The sequence below is a fragment of the Fukomys damarensis genome, unplaced genomic scaffold (genome assembly GCF_012274545.1).
Source record: "Fukomys damarensis isolate Sample0158 unplaced genomic scaffold, DMR_v1.0_HiC HiC_scaffold_28, whole genome shotgun sequence".
NCBI lineage: Eukaryota > Metazoa > Chordata > Mammalia > Rodentia > Bathyergidae > Fukomys > Fukomys damarensis.
In genome coordinates this window covers 10022125-10046519 of record NW_022900940.1, presented here as the reverse complement: position 1 = coordinate 10046519, position 24395 = coordinate 10022125, and the positions used below count along the sequence as shown (strand labels likewise).

Here is a 24395-nt window from a genome sequence, read left to right as displayed (position 1 = left end):
AGAAAACACAGAGAAGAATAAGCAAATTCCAAAATAATATACAAGCCCAAGAGAAAGAATATTCCCAGGGATGGAAAATCTTTCCTAATAATGTAAACAAGTGTCGTACATATCAATAATATTTAATGAAAATGAATTGGTATTTCAGGAACTGCAACACTTCAATGATCCAATACATAAACTTCTTATATAGGACATTTTCACATTACAACTACAGGACCAGAAGATGCTTTGTACATTCTGCTTTAATTCCATAAATTTCAATTCCATATTAATGACTTCAATTTAATAAACAGAAAATTAATACTGAGTAATTTTATTTCATAATATCTTGTGAAGTGTTTTCATTAAATACATCTTGTTCTTAATTTTCTCTGAAGTATAATTCATGTTTTTCACTCTTAATTGCATGTTATTTTATTTGCAACAGTCGATTTCCACAAAAACTTTACAATGAACATATTTTTTCTACATGTACTGCATATTTTCTATTTTGAAAGGTATTTATTTATTGATTGATTTGGTACTGAGGATCAAACTTGGGACATTGTGCTTGTGAGGCAGGCAGTGGACTCACTGAACTAAACCTCAACCCTTTGAAAAGTATTTAAACTATTATTTTTCCAACTCAAATTTTCCTGTGTTGAATATTGCTAGTTTAATTTTATGAAACGTTTTAGGAATTCTTATGTTTTAAGGAGTATAAACTTTATCCTATACAGTTTAATTTTGTATACATTTGAATACTTCAAACCTGAAATGAAGGAAATTTATAAGTGAGCAATTCAAGCAGTATACTGATTGAGTTGACTCCCTCCTGTTCCTCTTTTTTACTCTGGTTCTGAACTTGATTGCTGTTTTCTTTCCTACACCTCATCAGTTATGAGGCAGATTAGTGTGATGGTGAGAAGAGAATTTATGTTTCTGTGATGCATATTCTAGTTGAAACATCTCCACTTCCTGAAACATTGGAAATGGAAATCAGAATGGAAGCTGCATTTATTTATTTTTATTTTTGTTTTTGAGACAGGGTCTCACTATGTAGTTGAGACTGACCTGGAACTCACTATGTAGCCCAGCTGCTGGTCTCGAACTCACAGCGATTCTCCTGCCTCAGCCTGCGAGTGCTGGGATTACAGGTGTGCACCACCACACCACGCTGGTAAGTGCATTTAGATTTAGAAGAGTCAATGGACATTTATAGACTATATGATAGTATCAATGCTCAGTGTTTTCATATGTATTATTCATTCTAGTTTTCACAGCAGACATGCAAGGTATGTTTTTAACTCCTTTTAGATGTAGACATGGAAATTCATAGATTATAAGTATGTTTCCTGATGATCACATTGCTCCCGAGAGAACTGGGAATGGAAACTTCTCTTAAAGATTTCAAAAGCAATTCTCTCACCATTTACTCAAAGGTTCCCAAGTTCAAATAGAAGCACTGAATGCAATTGATTCCTTATCTAATTTATGCCTCAGTCTCCCACATAAAGTGAAAAAATGATGTGTCTTGTGAGATTAAAAGTACAGTCAAACTTTGGCTTGTGAGTAACTTGATTTGAGAGTATTCTGCAAGATGAGTGAATGTTTCTAAGAGATTTTAACTTGATAAATAAGCAGTATCTTGCAATCGGAGTACTGTAGTGGTCAAAATGATTGATCACAACTGGTTCTTCTCTCTCCTGCTTTGATATACAAGTACTTTGGGTTACACCAAGGTTTTATTATATATATATGATATGAAACCACACGTTATTAGTGATTTGTGCTTAAGTATTTCCATTAGATTACTGAAAACTTGCTTCAATAATCTTCTAATTTTTGTAGAAGAATATTCTTTGTTGAAGGAATACATATTTCCTGATGTCCAATAAGACAGAATAAGTACTAATGCTCTTTTCAGCTACTATTTTTCCATAGATTTAATAACCATCTAATCATCTCAAAACATTTTGCTGACAAGCGTGTTTTTTGTAAACCTCAATAGCTGAAAAAGCTTAAAATAGCATAATTTCATCATCTCTTAAAAGGTAAACCAAGAAAAACTGTTTTAAGTGTCTATATGTCACCTTCTTGAGAATGATTTCATCAATCATTAATTATTTATTGGTACTATATGAAAATAAAATATGATCACTTCAATCAATGAGAAACTAATCATATGAGAAATTCAATTCAAATATATACACAATTTTATTTATGGAACTGAAATGAAAAGATTTAGTAGCCAGCAGTCTTTTGAAATGCTGAGTACATTTAATTAATAAAAAGAATGATACTTTAAAGGATGTTTTGCACTTTGGAAAATAACTCTATTTCTAAATATGATGTCACATTAGAAATAGACCCTGGCTTTAAAGACAAGACTCAAAAATCATGAGGAGAGTCAACTCTTACAAGTCAGTGTTCTGTAGAGAGGCATGACTGTGACCAGTGAGCTTATTAAATGGAGACAACAGACCTGGCTTTAGCCTTACAGCATGGGAATCTGAATTTAACCACACTCCACAGAAATTCATAGACATGTTGACCTTAGAAAATAAAAGAACTATTAATTCTGTCCTTTTTCTGAAACTTATTGGTATTTAGTAATAAAAATAAAATCTAAATATCATGAAAAAGCAAAGAGATGTTCTGGGTGTTCCGTGCACCAAAAAAAAAAAAAAAAAAAAAAAAGCAGATATTCTGCTGACTTAAAATTATTCCAAACCTCTTCCTGGTGAACACTTTGACTGAGTACAGCAAACTACCCAGGGCACTAGAAGGACAGGTTGGACTCAATTCTAATTATCCCTTCTAAACAATGGACTTTAATTAGTCTTATTTTGGAAATGAGCAGTGCAGGTTTTTCATTTATAAGAACAGCTGATTAATTAAGCAAGTAGTCACTCCAGGCAGTGTACTTCTAGATGTAGAATAACAGGGAGTGAAGAATTTGTTCAAGGTTTAATGACTTGTCCACCATCTTATACAACTACACATATACTTTTGCAATGTGCTGACTTCAAGGGGTCTCATTATACTCAAACTAAAGGAATCGTCAGCACATTTAGAGAGGAATTACAATTCCAGTCATTTTCAGAGTATTAGACATGTTTGTTTAAATTCCAATCAGAAAGTTCCACTATTGCCCAGCATTTGAAATCTACTTGATAATCTATCTTAGAGCCATGTTTGAATAATAAAAAGGTTTTTAAAAAATTTTAAGGCAACCAGTTAAAAAAAAACAAAAACAAAACAAAACACCTTACTTTCCAAGGGCAAAGCATTCCAGTTTTACAGATGAATCCTTTGCAGCTTGTATAGTTTCAGGAAAACGCACTTCAATCTTTGGTTCATACTCCCCCATCACACCTGTTAAATATCAAAAGAGCTAGCAGCATTTCTGGAGAATAGACGTTTTCTAAAAAGTAAATGCTTAATTAACAAAAACTTGATTATTTGGTCTTAATAAAAAGTTGTGTTTCCAATTAAGAACTGGATAAATTCTTTTGAGTTTTCAAAAAAGATTCTTCTGTAGTGATATCCCGGCCCATTAACCTTTCACCAGCTTCATGGAGCCACATCTAATCAGGAATGAGGAAGTTTTCAGTTAAAGCTGGAGGAAGCCCGATATGCAGCACAGTCCAGAAAATCAGTATTTCTGCACCAAAACATGTGAATTAATTTCACAAGTTGAGATAAAAAGATACATATTTCTTTGCCAGTAAAGTTTTTCTGCTTAGTGTGCTGTATACATGTAAAAAAGTCTGCTTTTACTGTTTTAAAATTTCCAACAAAGAATTGTGAATATAGGCTAAATTTAGAGTAAGATAGTGTGTAATCTATTATAATTATACTATCTATAAAAGGTGTTTTATTAAACAGAACAATATCTGTAGCTTATCCTCATTACCTTAATTATGACACATTTATATTCTTTTAAGAATTTGATGATTTTTACTTATATACTAAACATTAAAGTCATAAATCGTACATGGATTTTTGGTAGCTGATACAACTGCACACCATGTGAAAATTATGACATAAATGTAAAATAAAAACACATAATTTCAAAGAATTGATTTATGGAGTTTATGTTTTAGAAAGTAAAGGGAGCTACTTCACTCAACAACACGGGTTATTTATTTTCCTTGACATGGAATATTTCTTCCATGCTAACTTATAGAAGAATTTTACTTATATTAGGGAAAATGATACTGGTTGTTGTTACTGTTGTTTTTAACCATGAAAATGATGAAAGGAATAGAAGGAATGGAAAAAAAAAAAGAAGATGGCAATGAGAAGAAACTAAGTATTGACAGAAAAAATGGAAACCATGATAGAATCTCTGCAAGTTGTTAGCTTACGAGTTCCTCCAGTCAATTACACTGAGTGAGAAAGAGAAAATGAGTTTAAGAATGAATCTCATGGCTGCTGAAATCATAAATAAGACCTTGCAAATACATGTGGTAGTTAGTGACTATGTAGGCTCCTGGATAAGAACTCCCTCTATGGAGCTGACCCCATATCTCTGGGAGCCTTGATTAGCTTCATATTCTTGTTTGTCTGGAACTCTTTGTGTGGGGAGAGAAAATCCTCAGGAGGCATTGCACTTCGAGTCCAATATCCAGTCATAAAATGCCTAACAGATTTTCTATCTTTATATGTCCCACTGTGAACATTTAATCAACTTAGGATTTTTCTACTTCAATGACTGTCTAGCTCTTTAAATCTTATACCAGCTATGACTTGACTAAGCTACAAACTTCATCAGAGACCAGTCTGAGTTATGTTTCTTGGAAGAGTCAAATTAGTATCGATCTTATGTTTCATCCTTCCTTACAGTGATGTTGGTTTGCTTTGTTTTCCTTGGATATTAACACTTTCCCCCTTTTGGCCAGTTGGTAAACAGGGAACAAAAAGGCAAACGTGGAAATGAAAAGGATCCCCAAAGACATACTGCAACAATGCTCGTTAAAAATATACTGATACAAGTATATAAAATTGGCAGGATCCACACACGCACACATACACACATGCCAGCTCCCCCAAACAAACATCAGTATTTGCAAACTAGCCCTTCAATAAAGAAAAGAGAAGCTGTTCCTATGCCAGAAAAGATATGGCTCATATTCAGAACCATGTTTACTGTAACACGGGGGTGGATTGCAGAATTGTTTATTTTTGGTAACACCTGATTTTCACTATAGTTGTGGATTGAACCTTAAACTCTTAAGTAAATTGGCTCCACTAAACAGGAGGAAAGCAGAAAGCTCTGCAAATCTCCCCATGCTTTAAGAGCCACAACATATATTCCCAAGATAACTCATTTTCTTACCATCAGTGCGCTGCACTAAAGGAGTGGGTGGACCTTGAACACTTCTTTGGGCCTCCTTGTTTGTTACAAAGCAAGTGTAGTTGCCTACATCTGATGGTTCTACTTTGGCGATGTACAAGTTTCCTGTCTCTTGAGATACAAACCGCCTGTTGCCTTCTTGGACATATAGAGGGTTATCATTGAAGGTCCATGCATAAGATAAATCTGAAAAACAGAAAAGACAAATGTAATAGCCTTTCTGAGTTCATTCTTGCCTGACAATTTTGTGTTGCACTTCTCCATAATTAGAATAAAATTGTTTCCCTACTTGTCTATGTATAGATATTGACCTATTATAATTCTAATCTTGCTTTATATACTCATATTTAGTTTGGAAGGCACATTACATATTTACCGAGCCTAATGCTATCTTTGTGAGATTAAAGTTATGATGATAGGTTGTCACAGATGAAATTGCTAAGAAAACTGTAAGATGTAAAGCATTCCTGGCTCAAAAATACAAAATGAATTTTTTCAGAGATATTCATTTTGAGTCAGTTCTCAATGTGTTGTCAGAAGGATTGAAAATACTTAGGAGTACTTGTTAAAATTTAAATTAGAAATTTAAGTTAAATTACTACCATAGAATTTGTAATTTGTTCTTATTTTATATAATTCCCAAATGTCTATTCTGTGATAGCTTTAAGACTTAGAGTAGCTAACAAAGTAAAACTCGTATCCTGTAAAGGTCACAGTAGTCACTTCTAATTGACACCAGTGTGGATATTTTCAAGGTAGGATGACATTTGTGTTAACAGAGGGGTTACAGAGCTCCCAGAGAAGGAGATGATGATGAGGACTTGTATTCAGAAAAGACTTGGCAGAAGTAATTTCATGTAGAAACTAGCAGGACGAATAAGATCTATCCAAACATCAGACAAGAAGACATCCATTATGTAGGGCAAACAGCAGAAACAGAATGTGAAGATGATAGGGAACATGGTTACTTTTACACATAAAAAAAAATCCTTCTCTGAAAACTGTAGATAAATGTAAATTATAAATGTAAGATATAATGAGTAAAATACATGCACAGATTTTAAGTGCTCATCTTAATGAGCTCTAAAAATTATATACCTTTAAGGAGCTTCCATCTCAAATTAAAATACTGAACATTTCTATGTCTTCAGGAACTACCTCATGATTCTTTCTAGTCAGCAGGCTACCATGGCAAACATCATCTGATGTCTATCAATAGATTATTTCTCAGATGAAGAAGTACAAATGGCAAATAAATATATAAAAAACTGTTCAACATCACTGATCATTTGAGAGATGAAAATCAAAACAATGCTGAGATTACATTTCCCTTTAGAAAGAATAACTGTTATCAAGAAATCAACCAATAAAAAATTGTGATGGAGCTGTGAGGAAAAAAGAACGCTTCTACATTGTTGGTGGGAGTGTAGACTGGTGCAACCACTGTAGAAATCAGTGTGGACATTCCTTAAAGAACTAAAACTAGAGGTTCCATTTGACCCAGCTATCTTCCTAGTATCTTCCCCAAAGAAATCAAAGGATCATACCACAGCAATATATGCACACCAAAGTTTATCGCAGCAAAGTTTGTAAGAGCTAAATCTTAGAAACCACCCAAAGGTCTAGTGACAGATAAATGGATAAAAAACATGTGTTTTTTTTAATACAATGGAGTGCTACTCAGTCACAAAGAAGGGCAAACTTGAGACATTTGTACATAAATGGATACACCTTGAGATCATACACTTAGGTGAAATAAATCGGGCATACATGTGTAAACATTGCATTGTTTCTTTAGTGTGATAAACTGAAAGTGGAAATAAAGACCAAAATGTATAATAGATAATATGAAGTAGGAAGAAAATGTTCAGATGAGAAGAGGACCTAGGAAGGGGTGAGGGGGGAAAAGAAGGAAGGGAAAATTAAAAAAAGAGAAAATAAGGAAAAATGGAAACAACTTTCGCATATGAGGGGAAGAGGGTTGAAGGAAGGGAAGGAAATGGGAAAAAAAAAGAATCAAGATATAAATCATGTACAGGTACAAATTCCCTATAATGAATGTGATCATCAATTATATCAAAAGTATACCAATAAAATGAAATTTAGAAATTAGAAGTACTGTAAAAATTTCATAGACTATCACTATATCCAAGAAAGTGAAAAAAATTGATTCAAAAGAAATAACAAAAAAATGTATAGGTAGTGGGATGGGAAAGAAGATCATCCTATGGTTAGGTCAAAAATAGCTTCACCTCAATAAAGACACTCATGGGAATGATGTCACAGTAGGGCAGTTCATGCAACTAGGGGACTCTTGTCAGGCAGAGGCCTTATGCCATATCTGTCATCTGTATTCATGTTAAAAACTGGTTCAGAAGGAAGACATGGTGGAGACAATTGAATATAATTATTTCTGCTCTGTTTTAACAGTCTACCTCAGGGGAAATCAGAATACCTGAAACAGTATGTTAACATTACTGAATTTAAATTCTCCAAGTATGTGGGGTGGGAGAATATAAATCAATAGCTATTCTGAATTAAAACTAATCTATAAAGAAAATTCTTTGGTAAATGTGTGCAACAGAATATCACCCCTTTATCTTTCTTTGCAATGTGTGTGCTTCTTTATATGAAACATTAATAATACATTTAAGGAAACAGATTTTGTGAAGAAAGGAAAAATATAAAATGAAGAAAGGAAGAAAGAAAACAGGAAAAGTGAAACAAGGGAGTGCATTTATCAGGCAAAAAAATCATTAATAGTGGAAAGAGGACAAAGAATTTACTTTCTCATAATAATCCACAAATAATGTCAATACAAAAGAAATCCATCTATGGTGACCGAGGCATGATGTTATTGTCAGGAATGAAGGAGATATGAGACAAAGTATGACAAGAAACAACAGTCACACAAATGTCATTTGTGCATGAAATGTGAAAATGTAAAAAGTAGCATTAAGCTTATAAATATAGAGTTGGGTGGGAAACAAAAGCCAATGGAAATATTATGAGAGAAAAAAAATGTTAAAAGTCAGTGTTTAGTCTTTCCAGTTAAAAATGATGGATTTCAGAGAAGGAACTTGTGTGTTTATATGTTCACACAGATAAGTATGTTTTAAAACCTGTGGATATACATGGGTGTTTTCTCAGAGTGAGAAGCAGAAAGTACAAGAGGCTTTTACTCTCTACATAATGTGTTTCAGTCACGTTAGAATTTTAAATGAGAATGTAGTGTTTGTTTAAACTGAAAAAGAATTAACAGGATGAGAATAGTGTTGAAAGGCTAAATAGTAGAATGAGCTACTACTTGTGAACATAAGATGGATAACATTTCTTATTCTTTCTCTGAAGTGTTCAGAATGGAGAATTACATTTTATTCAGGCATTGATTCCCCAACCTGATACACATTAGAACCAGCAAAGAAGCTTGTTAAAATACAGATAGTTAACTCTACTCCTAGCAATTTGGTTTCATTATATCTGAGTGAAGTGTCAGGAAATCTGGATTTTTAGCACCCTTTATATCATGCAGTTAAAGTGGAACATTATGCTTATAGCACTCTTTATTGCGAGGGGAATTAAAACTCTCAAGTGTTATAGAGAGATAGATAACACAATGTAGCAAAGATGAGAAGCTATGTCACGAAAGAAAGGGATAAAAACCTAGTTTTGACCCTGGCAAACAAGATTTTGGAAGACTATTCGAGCTGATAAGAGCTATCTTTATGTATTGAAGGACTATGTGCAGCATGATAGATTAAATAAAGCCATGCTTTATCAATGTTAGTACAACAAAAGTGGAACTCACAGCATCTGGAGGTTACCAAATGTTGTTTGATGCTTGATATAATTTAACAGGCCATGTATTAAAGACTTGACCTTCAGCTTGTCAGTGTTATGAGGTAGTGGAGACTGAAAGAGGTGGTCTTTGGGTCCTAGGGAGAGTGTCCTAGAGGACACAGTGGGATTCTGGCCCCTTCCTCTTCTCTTTTGCTTTGCAGCCATGAGGTGAACAGTTTTGCTCCCCCATGTACTCCTGCCATGGGTGCTGTCTCACCTCTAGCCCAAAGCAATAGGGCTGACTGGTTTTGGACTGGAGACTTGAAAACTGTGAGCCCAAATCTTTTTCTCTTCATGGATTAATTATCTCACACGTTTGCATGTTAACAGAAAGCTAACACAGATGGTGTAAATTTTAGAGTTACATCAGCAGATGTGCAGCATATCCAGCTCTATTATTAGAAATCATCAAGTTCAGCATACATAACCATTGTATAGTCTGCTGCCAAAAAAAAAAAAGAGCAAGAATTATTTTCCCAATAGATAGGGTTAATCATGTTTCTATGAATGGCTGACGCCTCCTTCAGTATTTCTTTTAAAAGTTTTTTTATTAGTACATGTTTGCAATTCACAGATTTACAGTCATTTTGGGGTCTGTTAATGTACATGTTAGCTTGGGTTTTTCCTAATCCCTTCCCCACTCCTGCTATGCTTCCCTTACTGCCTTTTCCAAACTAGTCGATGTTATTTGTCTTAGCTCATGTTATGCATCAATGTTTGCACCTTGACTGAGGTTATTAGGATCCTGTACAGGGCACATCTTTATTCCTCTAATTCCCCTTCCCCTTCTCACCCCTCACCCTTGTTCCCTTGGACCACTTCTCTATCGAATGAGATCTGTCTCTTTATCCGTTTCCATCCGTCCTTCACCATTTTCTTTTTTTATATGTTTCCTCACTCAAATAAGAGATACCATAAAGTGTTTAATCTTGTGTGCCTGATTTTACTCAATATTATATTTTCCAGGTGCATCCACTTTCCTACAAATGTCTCAGATTTGTCATTGTTTATAGCAGAGTAGTATTCCATTAAATATCACATTTTGTTTATCCAGTCATCCGTCAATGGATATACAGGTTGTTTCCACGATTCGGCTATTATGCTGCTACACACATTGGTATGCGTGTATTGCTGCAGTATGATGATAAGCTCTTTGGGGGAGATAGCTAACAGAGAAATAGCTGAGTCATATGGAATTTTTTATTTCAATTACTTGAGAAATTTCCATACTGATTTTCATAATAGTTGTCCTAGTTGGCATTCACACCAGAAATGCAGGAGAGATCCTTGTCACAGTCATTTGTTATTGTTGGATTGCTATTCTTTCTGGAGTAAGATGGAATCATTTTTGTTTTGATTTGCATTTCTTTAATAGCCAGAGATGTTCTTTCCTATGCATTTTTTATATTCATATACAAGTAGATGTTTTTATATATATTTTTCATATACTTGTTAACCATTTGTATTTCTTCCTTTGAAGTGTCTATTCATTTCTCTAGCTCATTTCTTAACTGGATCTTTAATTTTATATTTAATGCTTTGAATTTTTTTATATATTTTAGATATTATTTCTCTGAGTAGCTTGCAAAATTTTTTCCCAGTTTCTATTTTCTCTTCATTCTACTGATTGATTCTTTTGCTGTACAGAAGCCTTTTAGTCTGATATAATCCCATTTGTTGATTTCTGCTTCTATTTCTTGTGCATTTAAGATTTTGTTTGCCAACACCTAGGTCTTCAAGTGATTTACCTATTTTATCTTCCAGAAAGTTTAATGTTTCATTTTAATGTTTAGATCTTTGATCCATTTTGATTTTAATTTAGTACATGGTGAGAGATAAAGGTCTGGTTCAAATCTAAAAAGAAGCCAGTTTTCCCAACATTCTTGTTGCGTAGGCTGTCTCCTCCAATATATGCTTTTGAATCCTTTGTAAAAAAGGTCAAATGGTTGAATATATCTGAGGAGATTTCTATATCCTCTCTTCTATTCCACTGACCCATATCTGTTTTGGTTCCACTACCATGCCATTTTTAACCACTATTGCTTTGTAGCATAGTTTAAAGCCTGCTATTGCTATACCTCTTGCTTGGCTCTTGTTGCCCAAAATAACTCTTGCTATGTTAAGTCTCTTCTGGTTCTATATATGATATCTCCACTGCAAAATTATAATTAACTCAGACTCAGGACCTCTTATTTCCAGGTTGCCAGCATTTTTGCAGAGTTTGAGCCAGTCTGAGTTTTTGGCTGAGGAACTCTTGCTGTCCCTCTCCCTTGGTACGATGGTGGATTCAGCAAACAAGTTCACTGGCAATAAATTGTCCAGTGCATCAGGATGTTCCTATGCAATCAATTCAATTACAGCACTAATAGGCTAAACCATTACAGTGATGTCTATCAGGGCTAGTGAGAATTAACATTGCATAAGCTCCTGTTTTGGATCTCCCTTTAGCAGTGGGAAAATGGCGCCAATGTGAGCCTCTAATCCTGCATAGCTCAGGCTGAATATTACGCCTGATCACAGGAACTACATCTGTGATCACCATTCTCTGCCTTTCAAGGGGACTCACGCCAGTCTTCTCCAAATGCGGACAGTCTTCAGCGACTATCTTTCCCTTGTCAACTCTGGGACCTTGGCAGTATGAGCCATTACTCCCATCCCTTTTCTGCCTACCCACACCTGCATCATGCAGCTTGTCCTGGGGCACTTTTAATGCAGAGACTCATCACCTGTTAGTCAGTTGGGAATCAGAGACTAGTACTCTCACTGTCTCCAACTCCAGAGTTCAGACACTTTGTCCTGGAGAAGCTAAGCTGCTGGAACTCACTGCTCTGCTCTCTTGTCCCCTCTCCTCTGTGTTTCTTGTTGATGTTCTTCAAAGTGGCTCTTCCTCTACTTAGCCCTGTTGGATCTTCCAGATCCTTCTTTCTCAGTGGATGTTTCCTCAGCTTCTATGACATGACTTCTTCTAGTCATCCATGTGGAATCTCCTGTTCTAGGTTTTTGCCTTCTGCAGGACCACATATGCTGTTTGGCTGGCATTTCTGCTCTCCCCTGTGGTGGGGAAACAGTGCAGAGCGAACTCCAAGCTGGCAGTGGCTGAGCCAAGGCATGGAATCCACAGTTGTGGAGTTGTTCAGGCCTGAGTTTCTGGGCTGAGCATTCTGCAGGGGCACCAGCTTCTTCAATATTTCTTTTATCTCCCTAAGAGCCTATGCTTTTACACCATGAATGCAAGAATCTAATCCATTTTTCTATTCAAATATATTCTGTGACATTCTCATCCTGTTCTCAGGTATTGTGTCTTCATTTGTTTCACTAGCCTCTACTGGGGTCTTTCATCATTCCATGTAGTTTCTTACTTATAAGTTTCTTTGCTAATGTCCTTTCACTAGCTCACATCTGAGCCTGTTGCTCTGTTTCCACCAAAGAGATGCTCAAAGGTTTTTGTTTGAAACCAGAGAATTGGCTGAATAGTAAATTGTTCCTCACTATAAAAAGGAGCAAAAAGTAGTTCAGATTCCCCTGTTGTCATTGACTCTTCACCTCTTGAGCCTTTTGCAAAATAAAGACAATTTGGCACAAATTCTCAGGGCCACATCTCAGTTTAGATATCCTTATTCAAGGCTTTTTTGGGAGAATAAGCTTTAGCTCTTTGAAATCTACTGTAACCCCTTTCACTTAACAAAAATTACAGGTTGCCACTAGTGTCCAAGAAATCTTTGTATTCTTCAACCTATAATCTTGGGGCCTGAAACTGTAATTTTCTTCTCTCCCTTGGTGAATTCATTTTTATCTTAGCTGCTAAACTTTCCAGTCTATTCCTACATGTGATGTATCCTTCTTCAGTATTGCAATATTTGGAAGCAAATGAAAGAAATTAGTCCAAAATAGGCAAGAATATATAAAAGTGATTAATTTGAAAAAATACTTTTGTTTCAACCTCTCAACCATTGTTTCATGTATACTAGTTAATACAGAATTACTAATATATCCATTAAACAGAAGTAGGTATGGGAGCTAGGAGCACAAAGGCAATTCCTTAAATTATATTGTTCATATGTGAAAGGAGTAGGATGTAAACGTAGACACTCTAGGGTCAAACCCTTTCCCTAACACTACATCTCTACTTTTCTACATATCTGCAATCAATCTTCTTTTTCCACATCACTTTTTTTTTTTTTGGCTTTCCTTTCTCACCCTCAGATGTTCTCCCAAACTCCCACATTCTCATTGCATCCAATCCAATTCAGGTTTGCAGAAAAAAGGTCCTACCACTCACTGCCTGTCCCATCAACAATGCTTGTCCTGTGACCCACATCCCAAGATTCTCATGAGGTAAAGCATTAATCCACCATTAAAATTCCTCTAAAAGACTTATTGGAATGCCATGAGGGAACCAAACACATAGATAATCTTGAGGAAGGAATTTTTCCCACTAAATTAAGCCTGTTTCTGGCAGAGGTTCTAAAAACTTTGTTGTACATCAGAATCATAGCAAGAACTTATTAAAACACAAACTGTAATTCTATAATTCCAATACTGCGGGAGGCAGAGGGAGGAGCATCCCAAGTTTGAACCTATCCTGGGCAACTTAGCAATTTAAAGTCTGTCTCAAAATACAAGGGTGGTGGGTGGGCAGAGGCTGCGTCAGATGTGGTGGTGCACACTTGTAAGCCCAGCATGGAGGAGGCTGAGGCAGGAGGATCACTGCAAGTTGGGGCCAGCCTAAACTACCATGTGAGTTCAAGGCCAGTTTGAACTGCATAGCAAGATATTGCCTTAAACAGACAAACAAACAAACAAACAGGGGCTGTTACAAAAGGCCCTGAATTTGATCTCCATTACTGCAGAAGCAAAAACAGAAACAAAATAAAACTATCATCTTCATCTTCAGAGTATCTGTTTCAGTAGGTGTGGGGAAGAGCCAGAAGTTATTCATAAATGACAAATTTCCTAGGATACTGATACGAGAGTGTGGAACTACAGTTCCAAAACCACTTGTATAAATGGGAAAGCTTAATCTCTTCTCTGTAACCACATAGTAAGAGAAACACTTTGGATTTTGAATAATAAGCACTGGTATATTCCACTGGGCACAGTGTTGTAACCTAGAAAAGGGGTTGCTACTCAGTCCACAGATGTATGCTGTCCGGGCTAGAAGGGAGAGGAGAGAGGAGCTAGTTTAACCTCTTCATGTTCCCAGTGAACAAGCAGAGGGGACAAGAGTTTGCAGCAGTGCTGGGAGGACAATCCTGCTGCGCTTGTGTCCTCCCGGGTATTGGTGTGGATGTACCGGTGGGGCAGCAGAAAGTCCTGGCTGCCATTGTCTTTCTCACCCTTCCCTGCTCCTTTCTTCCCACAGGCTGGCTCTTTTCATTCGTCCAGAAATCCAGCCTGCAGTGGGGGCTTTTATCTTTTCTTTCCATCATCAGCCACTGTCAGTGCTTAATTTGTGTATGCTTAAGGGTGAAAGAAAAAAAAAAAAAAACTCCCAAATTGAAAGTTTTTGAAACCTTCCTATTTGCCTTTTCTTAATTAAATGTATAATTCATGAGCCTCTTAAGATGAAACCATTGCATTTTTATATATTTTCTCCACCTTTTATGACATTTATCTGTTATTAATGATTTTGAAGCATTTTCCCTGTGATGATACAGCAGTGACATTAGAGCTGTGTGATCACCGGTCCTTCCTGAAGCATTTCTCAGTGACACAATTCTCTGCAATCGTATTATTATTATTAGAAATGTAGATATGCAGTCAGCAATTGAAGACTCTATCTTCTGTTCTCTCAAGCATATAAAAAATCCTATTTTCTCCAGAGCACGATTATGTTTTGACATCTTTTACAGTCTTATGTCCTGTACTGTGATAGTTAAAACACAAACACAAAAGATATATGCAATTATACCCATTACAGGGGATGTAGTTTATTGGAAGAGAAGCATTTCAAATCAAAGGGAACAATAATGATACAGGAAAACCTATCATTGGTGCTGTAGAACAGATCTCAAAATTGGTAGCATATTTCCTGGAGTAGAAAAATAGATGAATAGAATAAAGACTCTGAAGCATTCTCCTCAGATTTAGTGAGCACATCTTCCCTCTGGAATATTCCAGAATGAGTGTACTTTTCTACCACCACTGTGTAGTGCTTCAAGACTAAATGTTAACTCTTGGGTGGTAAATTATGGTTTGCTAGCTCAGTGGCAAAGGCCTAACCCCCAAGAGCAATAATTGCTGGGTTAAGTCACTGATACTGCACTAATCATTTTATGATGCAACCCAGGAAACTTTTAAAATCTACTTCTATTTGAGTTTCTATTTGTACCACAATTGCTACTTGACCAGCTGGATTTTGTTAGCTCTCTTCTGATTTATACAGCTTTTGTCTGGAATCATGAAGATAGAGAATTTTGGGGCCTACAAATAACCAGTAAGTTCCTGTAAGCTCTATTTTTTTTTTCTAGTACCAGGGAATTGAACTCAGGCCCTTGTGCTTGTGAGGCAGGTGCTGTGCCATTGAACCCGATTTTCAGCCCTCTAATTTCTATTTACTGCTAAATTCTGAAGATATTGAGAAGCGATTGTACGCTGGCAAGCCATAACTGGAGAACAAGTTAAAAACGCAGCCAGCTTTAGATTAAATTCTGGGAAAGATCCAATCCTAAGCAAGACTGAGAAAATCATAAGTTATAAATACATAAGAACTAGACTTTATTTTTTCTTCCCATTTTTTCATCCTTTATGAATGAGTTTAACACAGCAAATTCAAGAGACAGGCTTGTGCTCAGCCAGGCATAGATTTTTTTCTACCGGGGTATACATGGAAACATCTGGCAACATTCTCACAATGTGGGAAGATGGTGCTACTGGTGTGTAGTGGGGAGAGACCAAGGATGCTGCTGAAACATTTTAACAGAGCACAATATGGTATTTCATGACAATGAGACACCTTATACGTGAATTATGCCAATACTCAGAAATACTGGGTTCTTGGAGGAAAGTAAGGAAAATTGTGCCAGGAGTGGAGTGTGGGGGAGGGGAGCAGCATGTGGGACCTAAAGAACTAAACTGTGGAATTTTGCAAAGTTATAAAGCATGGGAAGAGCCATAAGCTTGTATAATAATTTTAGACAAATCAATCTGTTTATCTGTATGATGCTCCATATTCTATAATAGAAATAAGAATTCCTGCTGTCTCTTTTTGCACTTCATTGGAAACCTCCCAAATATTACATTTTACTCCCTTCGGTATCACTAAGTATTGAGCCCAGGAGCTCTCACACAGTAGGCGGGTTCTCTGCCATTGAGCTACATTGCTAACCCTGGTCTGGGGGAGATTATGTCAGACAAAATTAGGCAGTAGGTAAACACAGTGATGTATAGGTAGGACCCAAGCAATTGCAGACACATAATCATGGTCAAGATAATACCGACACATTTAACACGATTAATTCCATATTGTAAATTGAGGTATTACTCCAAAATATTAGATGAGTTGAGGTAGACAAAATACTGACTTTAAAGTCCACTACACAGGAGAAACTCATTACTTTACCAAACTATGAGACATTAAATACCATTTATATATAGTGCATTTTAAATTTAGGCCTCCAAAGCAAATCTTTCTCCCTAAGCTTGCAATCTAGCTACTACTCAACATTATCATTCTTTTATATATTTGGTATCTGTTGGTTAAAATGTCCTAAAATAATTTTCCGTTACCTCTCGCTGCAAACCCCATTTTTTTGTTCATTACCTCTACCATAATGAATGACTCTCCAATTTCTAGTTTCTTAGCCCCTAAACCCTGAAGTTTACTCTTGTATTTTTCTTACAATCCATATCTAATATTTCAGTAAGTACTTCAGTTGTACCTTCTAAACATATACGGAATTCAGGTGCTTAACTATCTAACCTTTGTTATCTTGCTGGTCCAAGGCACAATTATCTCCAATCTGAATTATGTGATCACTTTTTAATGGCTTATATCCGTTCCCTGCTGTGTCCTATTCTCTATAGTGCTCTTATTAAATGAAAGTCACATAAATTATGTCACTCTTCATTACAAGTGACTCAACTTTTAACAACAGTTCACCCTTGAGGTATGTGAGAGCCCATCATGAAAAGTTCATTTTGCATATAGTTTCACATTCAGCTGAGCACTCAGCAATACCAACTAAATAAGGAAAATACATCCTGTATTGACACACGTGTCTTTGCAGAAAGACATGACTGTAGCAACTTTCCAGAAATAGCCGAAGAAACAAAAGTTGTATATGTGGCTAACTACCGATTTTTGGTTCTTTCAAGCACCAAGAACCCGACATAAAAATGAATTTTTCTGACATGAATATCTAAATGGAGGGGAAGAAAATGACACCCAGTAGACAACATCGTTGGAGACTGGGAGAGGAAGTCACAGTCTACAAATAAGAGAGTTGCAGAGAATAGAGATGCCTGAGGACTATCAATGGAATTTTGTGACATGTATATTGTGTCCCTCTCTACTCTTTCTCCATGAAACTTCTGCTTTAATCGGTATTTCTCTGAAATATTTTGAAGTTAAATTTTGGGGAAGATGAGGACAAGGCAGAGCCCAGCCCTAAATGAAGAGATTCAGTTACAGTGATAGATACAATGATGCTATTGTTTGCATTTTAAATGTCCCCCATAGGTCCGGGTGTTAAAGGCTTGGTCCACAAGGGGGTGTTACTGGGAGGTGGGGGACTAGTAGGATGTGTTTAGGTGGTTGTGGACCTGCCCCTCAAGGGACTAAGATTCCTCTCTTTTGCTTCCTGGCCATGAAGGGAGCTGTTCTGCTCTTCAACATGATCTTAGCCTTTGCCAACTGACACCCCAGTAGAGGCCTCACAGCAATGGGTCTGCCTAATAAAAATGGGAAATTCTGCAAGTATGAGCCAAGATGAATTTTTCTTTTTATGAAGTGAAAAACTCTCATATATTAGGTGTACAAGGAAGCCAACTAACACAGAGATGATCTCTGACTATGAAATAGGATTAAAGGAATTGATGTAGCCCCTTCAGAATACAAAGAATGGTTTTCATTCTTCTTCCAAATGTCACTTTCTGAACTATAAAGATAGTATACTAGGACTGGTATTATTTCTGGCCCCCATTTAATTTTTTTAAACTATGGAGCTTTTATCAATAAAACTCTTTTCCTGGGGGTGGGTAGCATATCAGTATTTTTGATTACTGTGAAAACAGGTCGGAATCATCCATTAGAAATTCTGCATTGAAGATTGGCATCCTTTTGTGTGGCCAGAAAAACCCACAACTTTATGACAGTACCTGTTTACCTTGGCTTATAATCATGGCTCCATTTCACTGTTCTGTGACCAGTTCCATGGGAAATCCATCCAGACAGGTCGATAATTTGTTTTGTACCCAGAAACCTTCTTTGGTAGATAAATTTATAGAATCTAGCCATGTTGGTCACGTTTCTTACCCTCCTATAAAGTAAGGACATGACCTATGTGCTTGTGTAAAATCATATCAGGTATCTTTATGAAACACAATAAAATGGACTTTATGTTTGCCTCCCTAGGAAACTTTTCACATATATTTCTGTGAATATAGTACAAAATAAAGCCTAATTAACTCAGGAGGTTCTGATAATATAAAGTTTACTAAAATTTCTCCTTTGCTGCAGAACTACTGTTAAGGTCATTACCGCTGAATGGGTTTGCAGAGAAGGATGACACTACTAGATTTTCCAAAATTTCCAAATAGTAAAAATTTCAGCCTTCGCAGATCTCTATCCCTATGGAGGCTGACATCATTTTCTTTATGAGAAACGGTACCAATATTTATACATGAGACTGAAAAATAATTTGGCTATGCTAATCTTTGGTCCAAACTGTCATTTTAACTCCATCCTATCTGGTTAACCTGGGTATATACGTCTAGGGCATCTCTGTGATAGTCAAGTGTGGGGAAAGATATGGAGCCTTTAAAGAGACTGAAAATAGAATGAAGAAAAGCTGGAAAAGCTATTGCAGTTGGCAGAGTTCCAAGGTGATATTCAACGGTCCATGCCTTTGTGTAAAACCCTCCATCTGTGTGCGAATAGAATATCTCGTTCCAATGATTAGAAAGGATGGCACATTTGACAAGAACAAAATGAGTACCTGTTGGAGATGATCTACTCAGGTGAGCCTTTCCAAGAGATGGAGTTCTTCTAACTAGAAAAAATTGAAGAGTCTCTGTTTCTGGCTTTGAGGACAGAGGAGTCCACTTAGCAAGAATTTCAGAGTGGTCACTAGAAGCTGACAGCTAACACTAACAGTCAGCCATTATAAAATTGGGGACCTCGTCCTATAACCAAGAAACTAAATTAATCCAAGAGCCTAAATGATTTTGAAAGAGGATTCTTCCCTAAACTATCCAGAAATATATGCTGGCACCTGACTTTATCATTGTGTGAACATAAGCAGAGAATTCATATCGATTTTCCCTGCACATCTGACATACAGAATTGCATGTTAATAAGGAGTGTTATTTGAGATAACTAAATTTCTGGTTAATTTATTGCATAATAATGCAAAAGTAATGCATTCATAATTATATGTTGATACACTTAATCCAAGGATAAATTATAGACAAATACAGAAAATATCTGTCGATGTCTTTAAGTCTACAGGCATTAAACAAAACATCCATTAATCCAATCTGCAGGCCATGAAGCCAATAGGACTCTCTTTTTTTTTTTTTTAACTCTTCTTTGCATAGTTCATCCTCACAAAGGAAGTGAGGTAGGAAAAAGACCAATGAGCCAGTGAAAAGCATTCTCGGGTTCCTAAGAAAATCTAGAGTGTTGAAACTGATAAACAACATGAGGTTTAATATTAACTCTAGAATCTTCTACCATAACTTTTTTTTTTTTTAAGTTAGGAAGACCTGAGTTGGAATCTTGCCTTTATTTACTAACAGGTAGCTACTTTCCTTAATTATTTGATTTTGAGTTTCCTTATCTTAAAATTATTCTTAATTAGGAGAAGAATAGGAATGTAAAAGTAAATGTGAATCCCATATAGAGCCTGCCTGTGGAAATTATACAATCAATAAATGTTACTCTTAAAACATCCACCCACTCAGTATTGATCGTTATTTGTATAATGAGATCAAAGTGTGTCTATTGATACTCCTTTCAGTTTTTACCTAGGAGATCAATGAAAACAAAACCAATGTTTATGTATCCCTCTTCCCTTCATAGAGATAAAGATACTCTTGGTATATCTTGAAACTATTCAGGATGAAAGTTATTAGAATTTGGAAGTCATCAATATTGACAAATATCCTAAGTAGAAGCATGCGAAATTGCTACTTAGCATGTAATGAAAACTGAACTAGGTAAATTTGTCATTGCTCCCACGCATGAGGAATATTTAGTTACAAAGTTCTTAAGGTAGTTTTTATACACCTGTGACTTGATTTCATGACATCAATTGCAGGGTCACAATTATAATGAAGGCTTTATGCTTTAAATGATTAAAATATCCTTTAATGTTAGAAGGTGACATGGGAAATTTTCTCTTCCTCAAGTGCTTTTGTTTAATATGTGTAACTTATTTGTAAATATCTTACATTTCTGTTATCCTTGATTAAAGTAAAAAAAGTTGGAAAAGGCTTCAGTATTGTCAAGGATCTTTGAATGGTATAAGAGCATAAAATAATAAACTGACACAAAAAATTGCTCCTTTAATTTAAATTATAGTACTGGAAAAAATTGTCCATATGGTTAAAAAACAAGGATCAGTTAAGTCTTCAGTATTTTTGTGTGCTCTGCAGCAACAATGTTTTATCTTATGATAGCACAAAAGCACTATAATGCCTGAACAGTTCAAGGGAACATAATGGTCAAACGTTCAGATGCTCAGTACAATAATATACTGTTAGGTTCTAATTAGGATTTTTTTTTCATTTTGGTATGGGTATACGATGAGGATGTACAAAAATGAAAACAGTGACAGAGAAGTTTCAATTTTTTAAAAGCTCATTAACGAAGTTTAGTTTAACATCAGAAAAATTGCTTGCATTTGTGCTTAAATATCCATCTTATCTATTTTCAAAATTCTTCCATTCCAGAGTAGATGAGAATGATCACAAAACAATGGTGACTAAGAGCTGAGTCTCGGGGACTTGTCTGCCCGATTTCAATCCTGGTTCCACTGCATACCAGCTGTGTGATTGCGAATAGCTTATGTAACCTCTCTCTTCCTTAGTACAGTGAACCTGGAATAAAATAATTATAATACTATATCTGCTAACAGTTGTGAGAATTTGAGACATTAACAAAACTAAAGTACTTATATTTCTATTGCATATTTTTTCTGCTATCATTTAAGCTTTCCTTGCTATAGTAAGTACAATGTAATGCACTAAATGAAAGAGTCCATGGATATTTTCACCTGCAGGTCCCAGTTGAGAATCATTACCAACTTAACCATATCATTTGGAATTTGAAGAAAAAAAATATAATCCTCAGGGAACAAAATTCAGCAGGGACTTTGGGTCTGGCAATAAACTAATTTATTAGCCAATCTGACTTTTCCAAATAGAGATTACCATTTATTGTTTCATTTTAACCATTGCTAAGAGATATTCTGTTTTGATGTTATCCAAAATTTGCTTCCAGTAGATGGGGTACCTTTCTTTCCCACCAGTTGATCTGATGTGGCTCAGAGAAGTGCTAGAATTTGCTTTGCATAGAACCCAATAATTAAAACTAAATGTACTGGCCGTTGTATTAATCAATTTGTACTCCTTTGATCATTCAACATATGTAATGTTGGTAAATATAAATATCAGTTATGTTCTATAATCCTCAGATAATGCAACTAAGCCTTGAAGGGGTTTAAATAAATTGTCCCTTGTCATGGACTGTATGTCACAGCACCAGAGTTCAGCTGTGTTCAGTTTCAAAACAAGTTTCAAAATCAGCACTTTATATTCTCTCATGTTTACCTAATTAAGGATGTATTTTCACTATATTGATTCTTCCTATCCAGGAAAAAGGGATGTCTTTCCATTTTCTTATATACTCTTCAATCTCTTTTTTCAGAGTGTTATAGTTCACAATGTAGAGCTCTTTTGTTTCCTTTGTTAGACTGCTTCCTAGATATGCTATTGTGAATGAGATTGTTTCCCTAAGTTCACTATGAATGAGTCTTTTACTTGTGTACAATAAGGCTACTGATTGTTGAGTATTTACCATGTATCCAGCTACTTTACTGAATCTGTCACTTAAATCTAGAAGTCTTTTGGTGGAGTTTTTTGGGTCTTCTATATAGAGCATCATATCATCAGCAGATAATGACAGTTTCACTTCTTCCTCTACTACCTTTATTGCTTTTATTTCTTTCTCTTTTCTAATTGCTGTGGCTAATATTTCCAAAACTATATTGAACAATAGTGGTGACAGTGGACATCCTTGTTTTGTTCCTGATTTTAGTGTGAGGGTTTTCAGTTTTTGACCATTTAGTATGATGTTGGCTGTTAGCTTTTCATAGATAGCCTTTATCAAGTTGAGATAAAGACCATCTATTCCAATTTTCTGCAGGGTTTTGCCGTGAATGAGTGCTGAAATTTGTCAAGTGCTTTTTCTACATCTATTGAGATGATCATATGGTTTTTGTCCTTCACTCAGTTAATACAGTGTATTACATTTATTGATTTACCTATGTTTAGACATCTTTGCATCCCTGGGATAAATCCAACTTGGTCAGGGTGTATAATCTTCTTGATGACCCTCTGTATTCTATTTCCCAGTATCTTGTTGAGGATTTTTGCATCTATGTTCATTAGGGAGATTGGCCTGTAGTTTTTTGGTTGGGTCTTTTGGAATCAAAGTAACACTTGTTTCCAGGAATGAATTGTTTTCCTTTAAATTTCATTAAAAAGTTTAAAGAATGGCAATAGATCTTCTCTAAATGTCTTTTAGAATTTAGCAGTGGAGCCAAGAGGACATGGGCTTTTCTTTGTTGGTAAATTTTAAATTATATTTTCAATTTCACTGATTGTAATTGGTGTCTTTAGAATTTTTATATCCTCTTCATTCAACTTTGGCAATTCATATGTATCTAGAAATCTATTTCTTCTGTGTTCTTCATTTATTAGAGTACAGGTTCTCAAAGTAAGTATTTATGATCCTCTGGATTTCTGCTGGATCTGCTTTGACTTCACCATTTTCATTCTTTGAAGAATCAATATAGTGAAAATTGCCATACTTCCTAAACTGTTATACAGATTCAATACAATCCCTATTGAAATCCCAACAGTATATTTGGTAGAACTTGAGAAAACAATGCAAAAATTCATTTGGAATCAGAAGAGACTTAGAATAACAAAAGCATTTCTAGGCAACAGAAATGTGACAGGGAGTATCACAATCCCAAAGTTGAGACAATTCTACAAAACTACCGTGATAAAAACAGCATGGTACTGGCAAAGAAACAGACCTGAGGATCAGTGCAACTGATTAGAAGATTCAGAAAGAAATCCTGACATATTCAGTTTACCTCATGTTTGACAAAGGAGCCAAATACCCTCCCTGGAGGAAAGATAGCCTCTTTAATAAATGGTGTTGGAAAAACTAGATTTCACCTTGTGAAAGATTAAAACTAAACCCATATCTTTCACAATGCACTAAACTAAAATCCAAGTGGGTTAAAGATATAAATATTAAACAGAAACACTAAACTTAGGGGAAGATAAGTTCAGTAGAACTCTTGAAGTTATTGTCATAGGAAAAGACTTTGTGAATAAACCTCAATAGCATGGAAACTAACACAAAAAATCAACAATTGAGAACCCATTTTTTTAAAAAAGTTTCTGCACTGCCAGAGAAATCACAAGGAGAGCTTAGAAACAACCCACAATGCGAAAAAAAATTTACCAGCTGTTCCTCAGACAAAGGTCTACTCTCTAAAAATATATAAAGGGTTCAAAAAAAAAATCAGATTGCCCAAATATAAGACCCAATTCAAAAAATGGGCATCTGAAATGAACAGACATTTCTTAGACAAAGAAGTAAAAGCAGTAAATAAACACATGAAAAATGTTCAGCATATCTACTCATTCGAGAGATGGAGATGAAAACAACACTGAGATTTCACCTCACCCCAGTAAGAATGGCTGCTATCAAGAAATCAACCAATAATAAATGCTGGGGTGTTGTGGGGAG

General features: G+C 35.6%; 1 protein-coding gene across 7 annotated transcripts in view; it reads right to left on the bottom strand.

Annotated features, from left to right (window-relative positions):
* The window catches only part of Cntn6 (contactin 6), a 291448-nt gene that overhangs the window by 97582 nt on the left and 169471 nt on the right, over positions 1 to 24395 (bottom strand). For 4 of the 7 annotated variants that reach the window (XM_033757030.1, XM_033757032.1, XM_033757033.1 and 1 more), the window contains 2 exons: positions 5327 to 5530; positions 3258 to 3360 (listed from right to left, as the gene is read on the bottom strand). In XM_033757030.1, the coding sequence (XP_033612921.1) occupies positions 3258 to 3360; positions 5327 to 5530 (307 nt within the window). The remainder of the gene's footprint in view (positions 1 to 3257; positions 3361 to 5326; positions 5531 to 24395) is intronic. The other 3 variants (XM_033757034.1, XM_033757035.1, XM_033757036.1) reach the window with 1 other exon arrangement.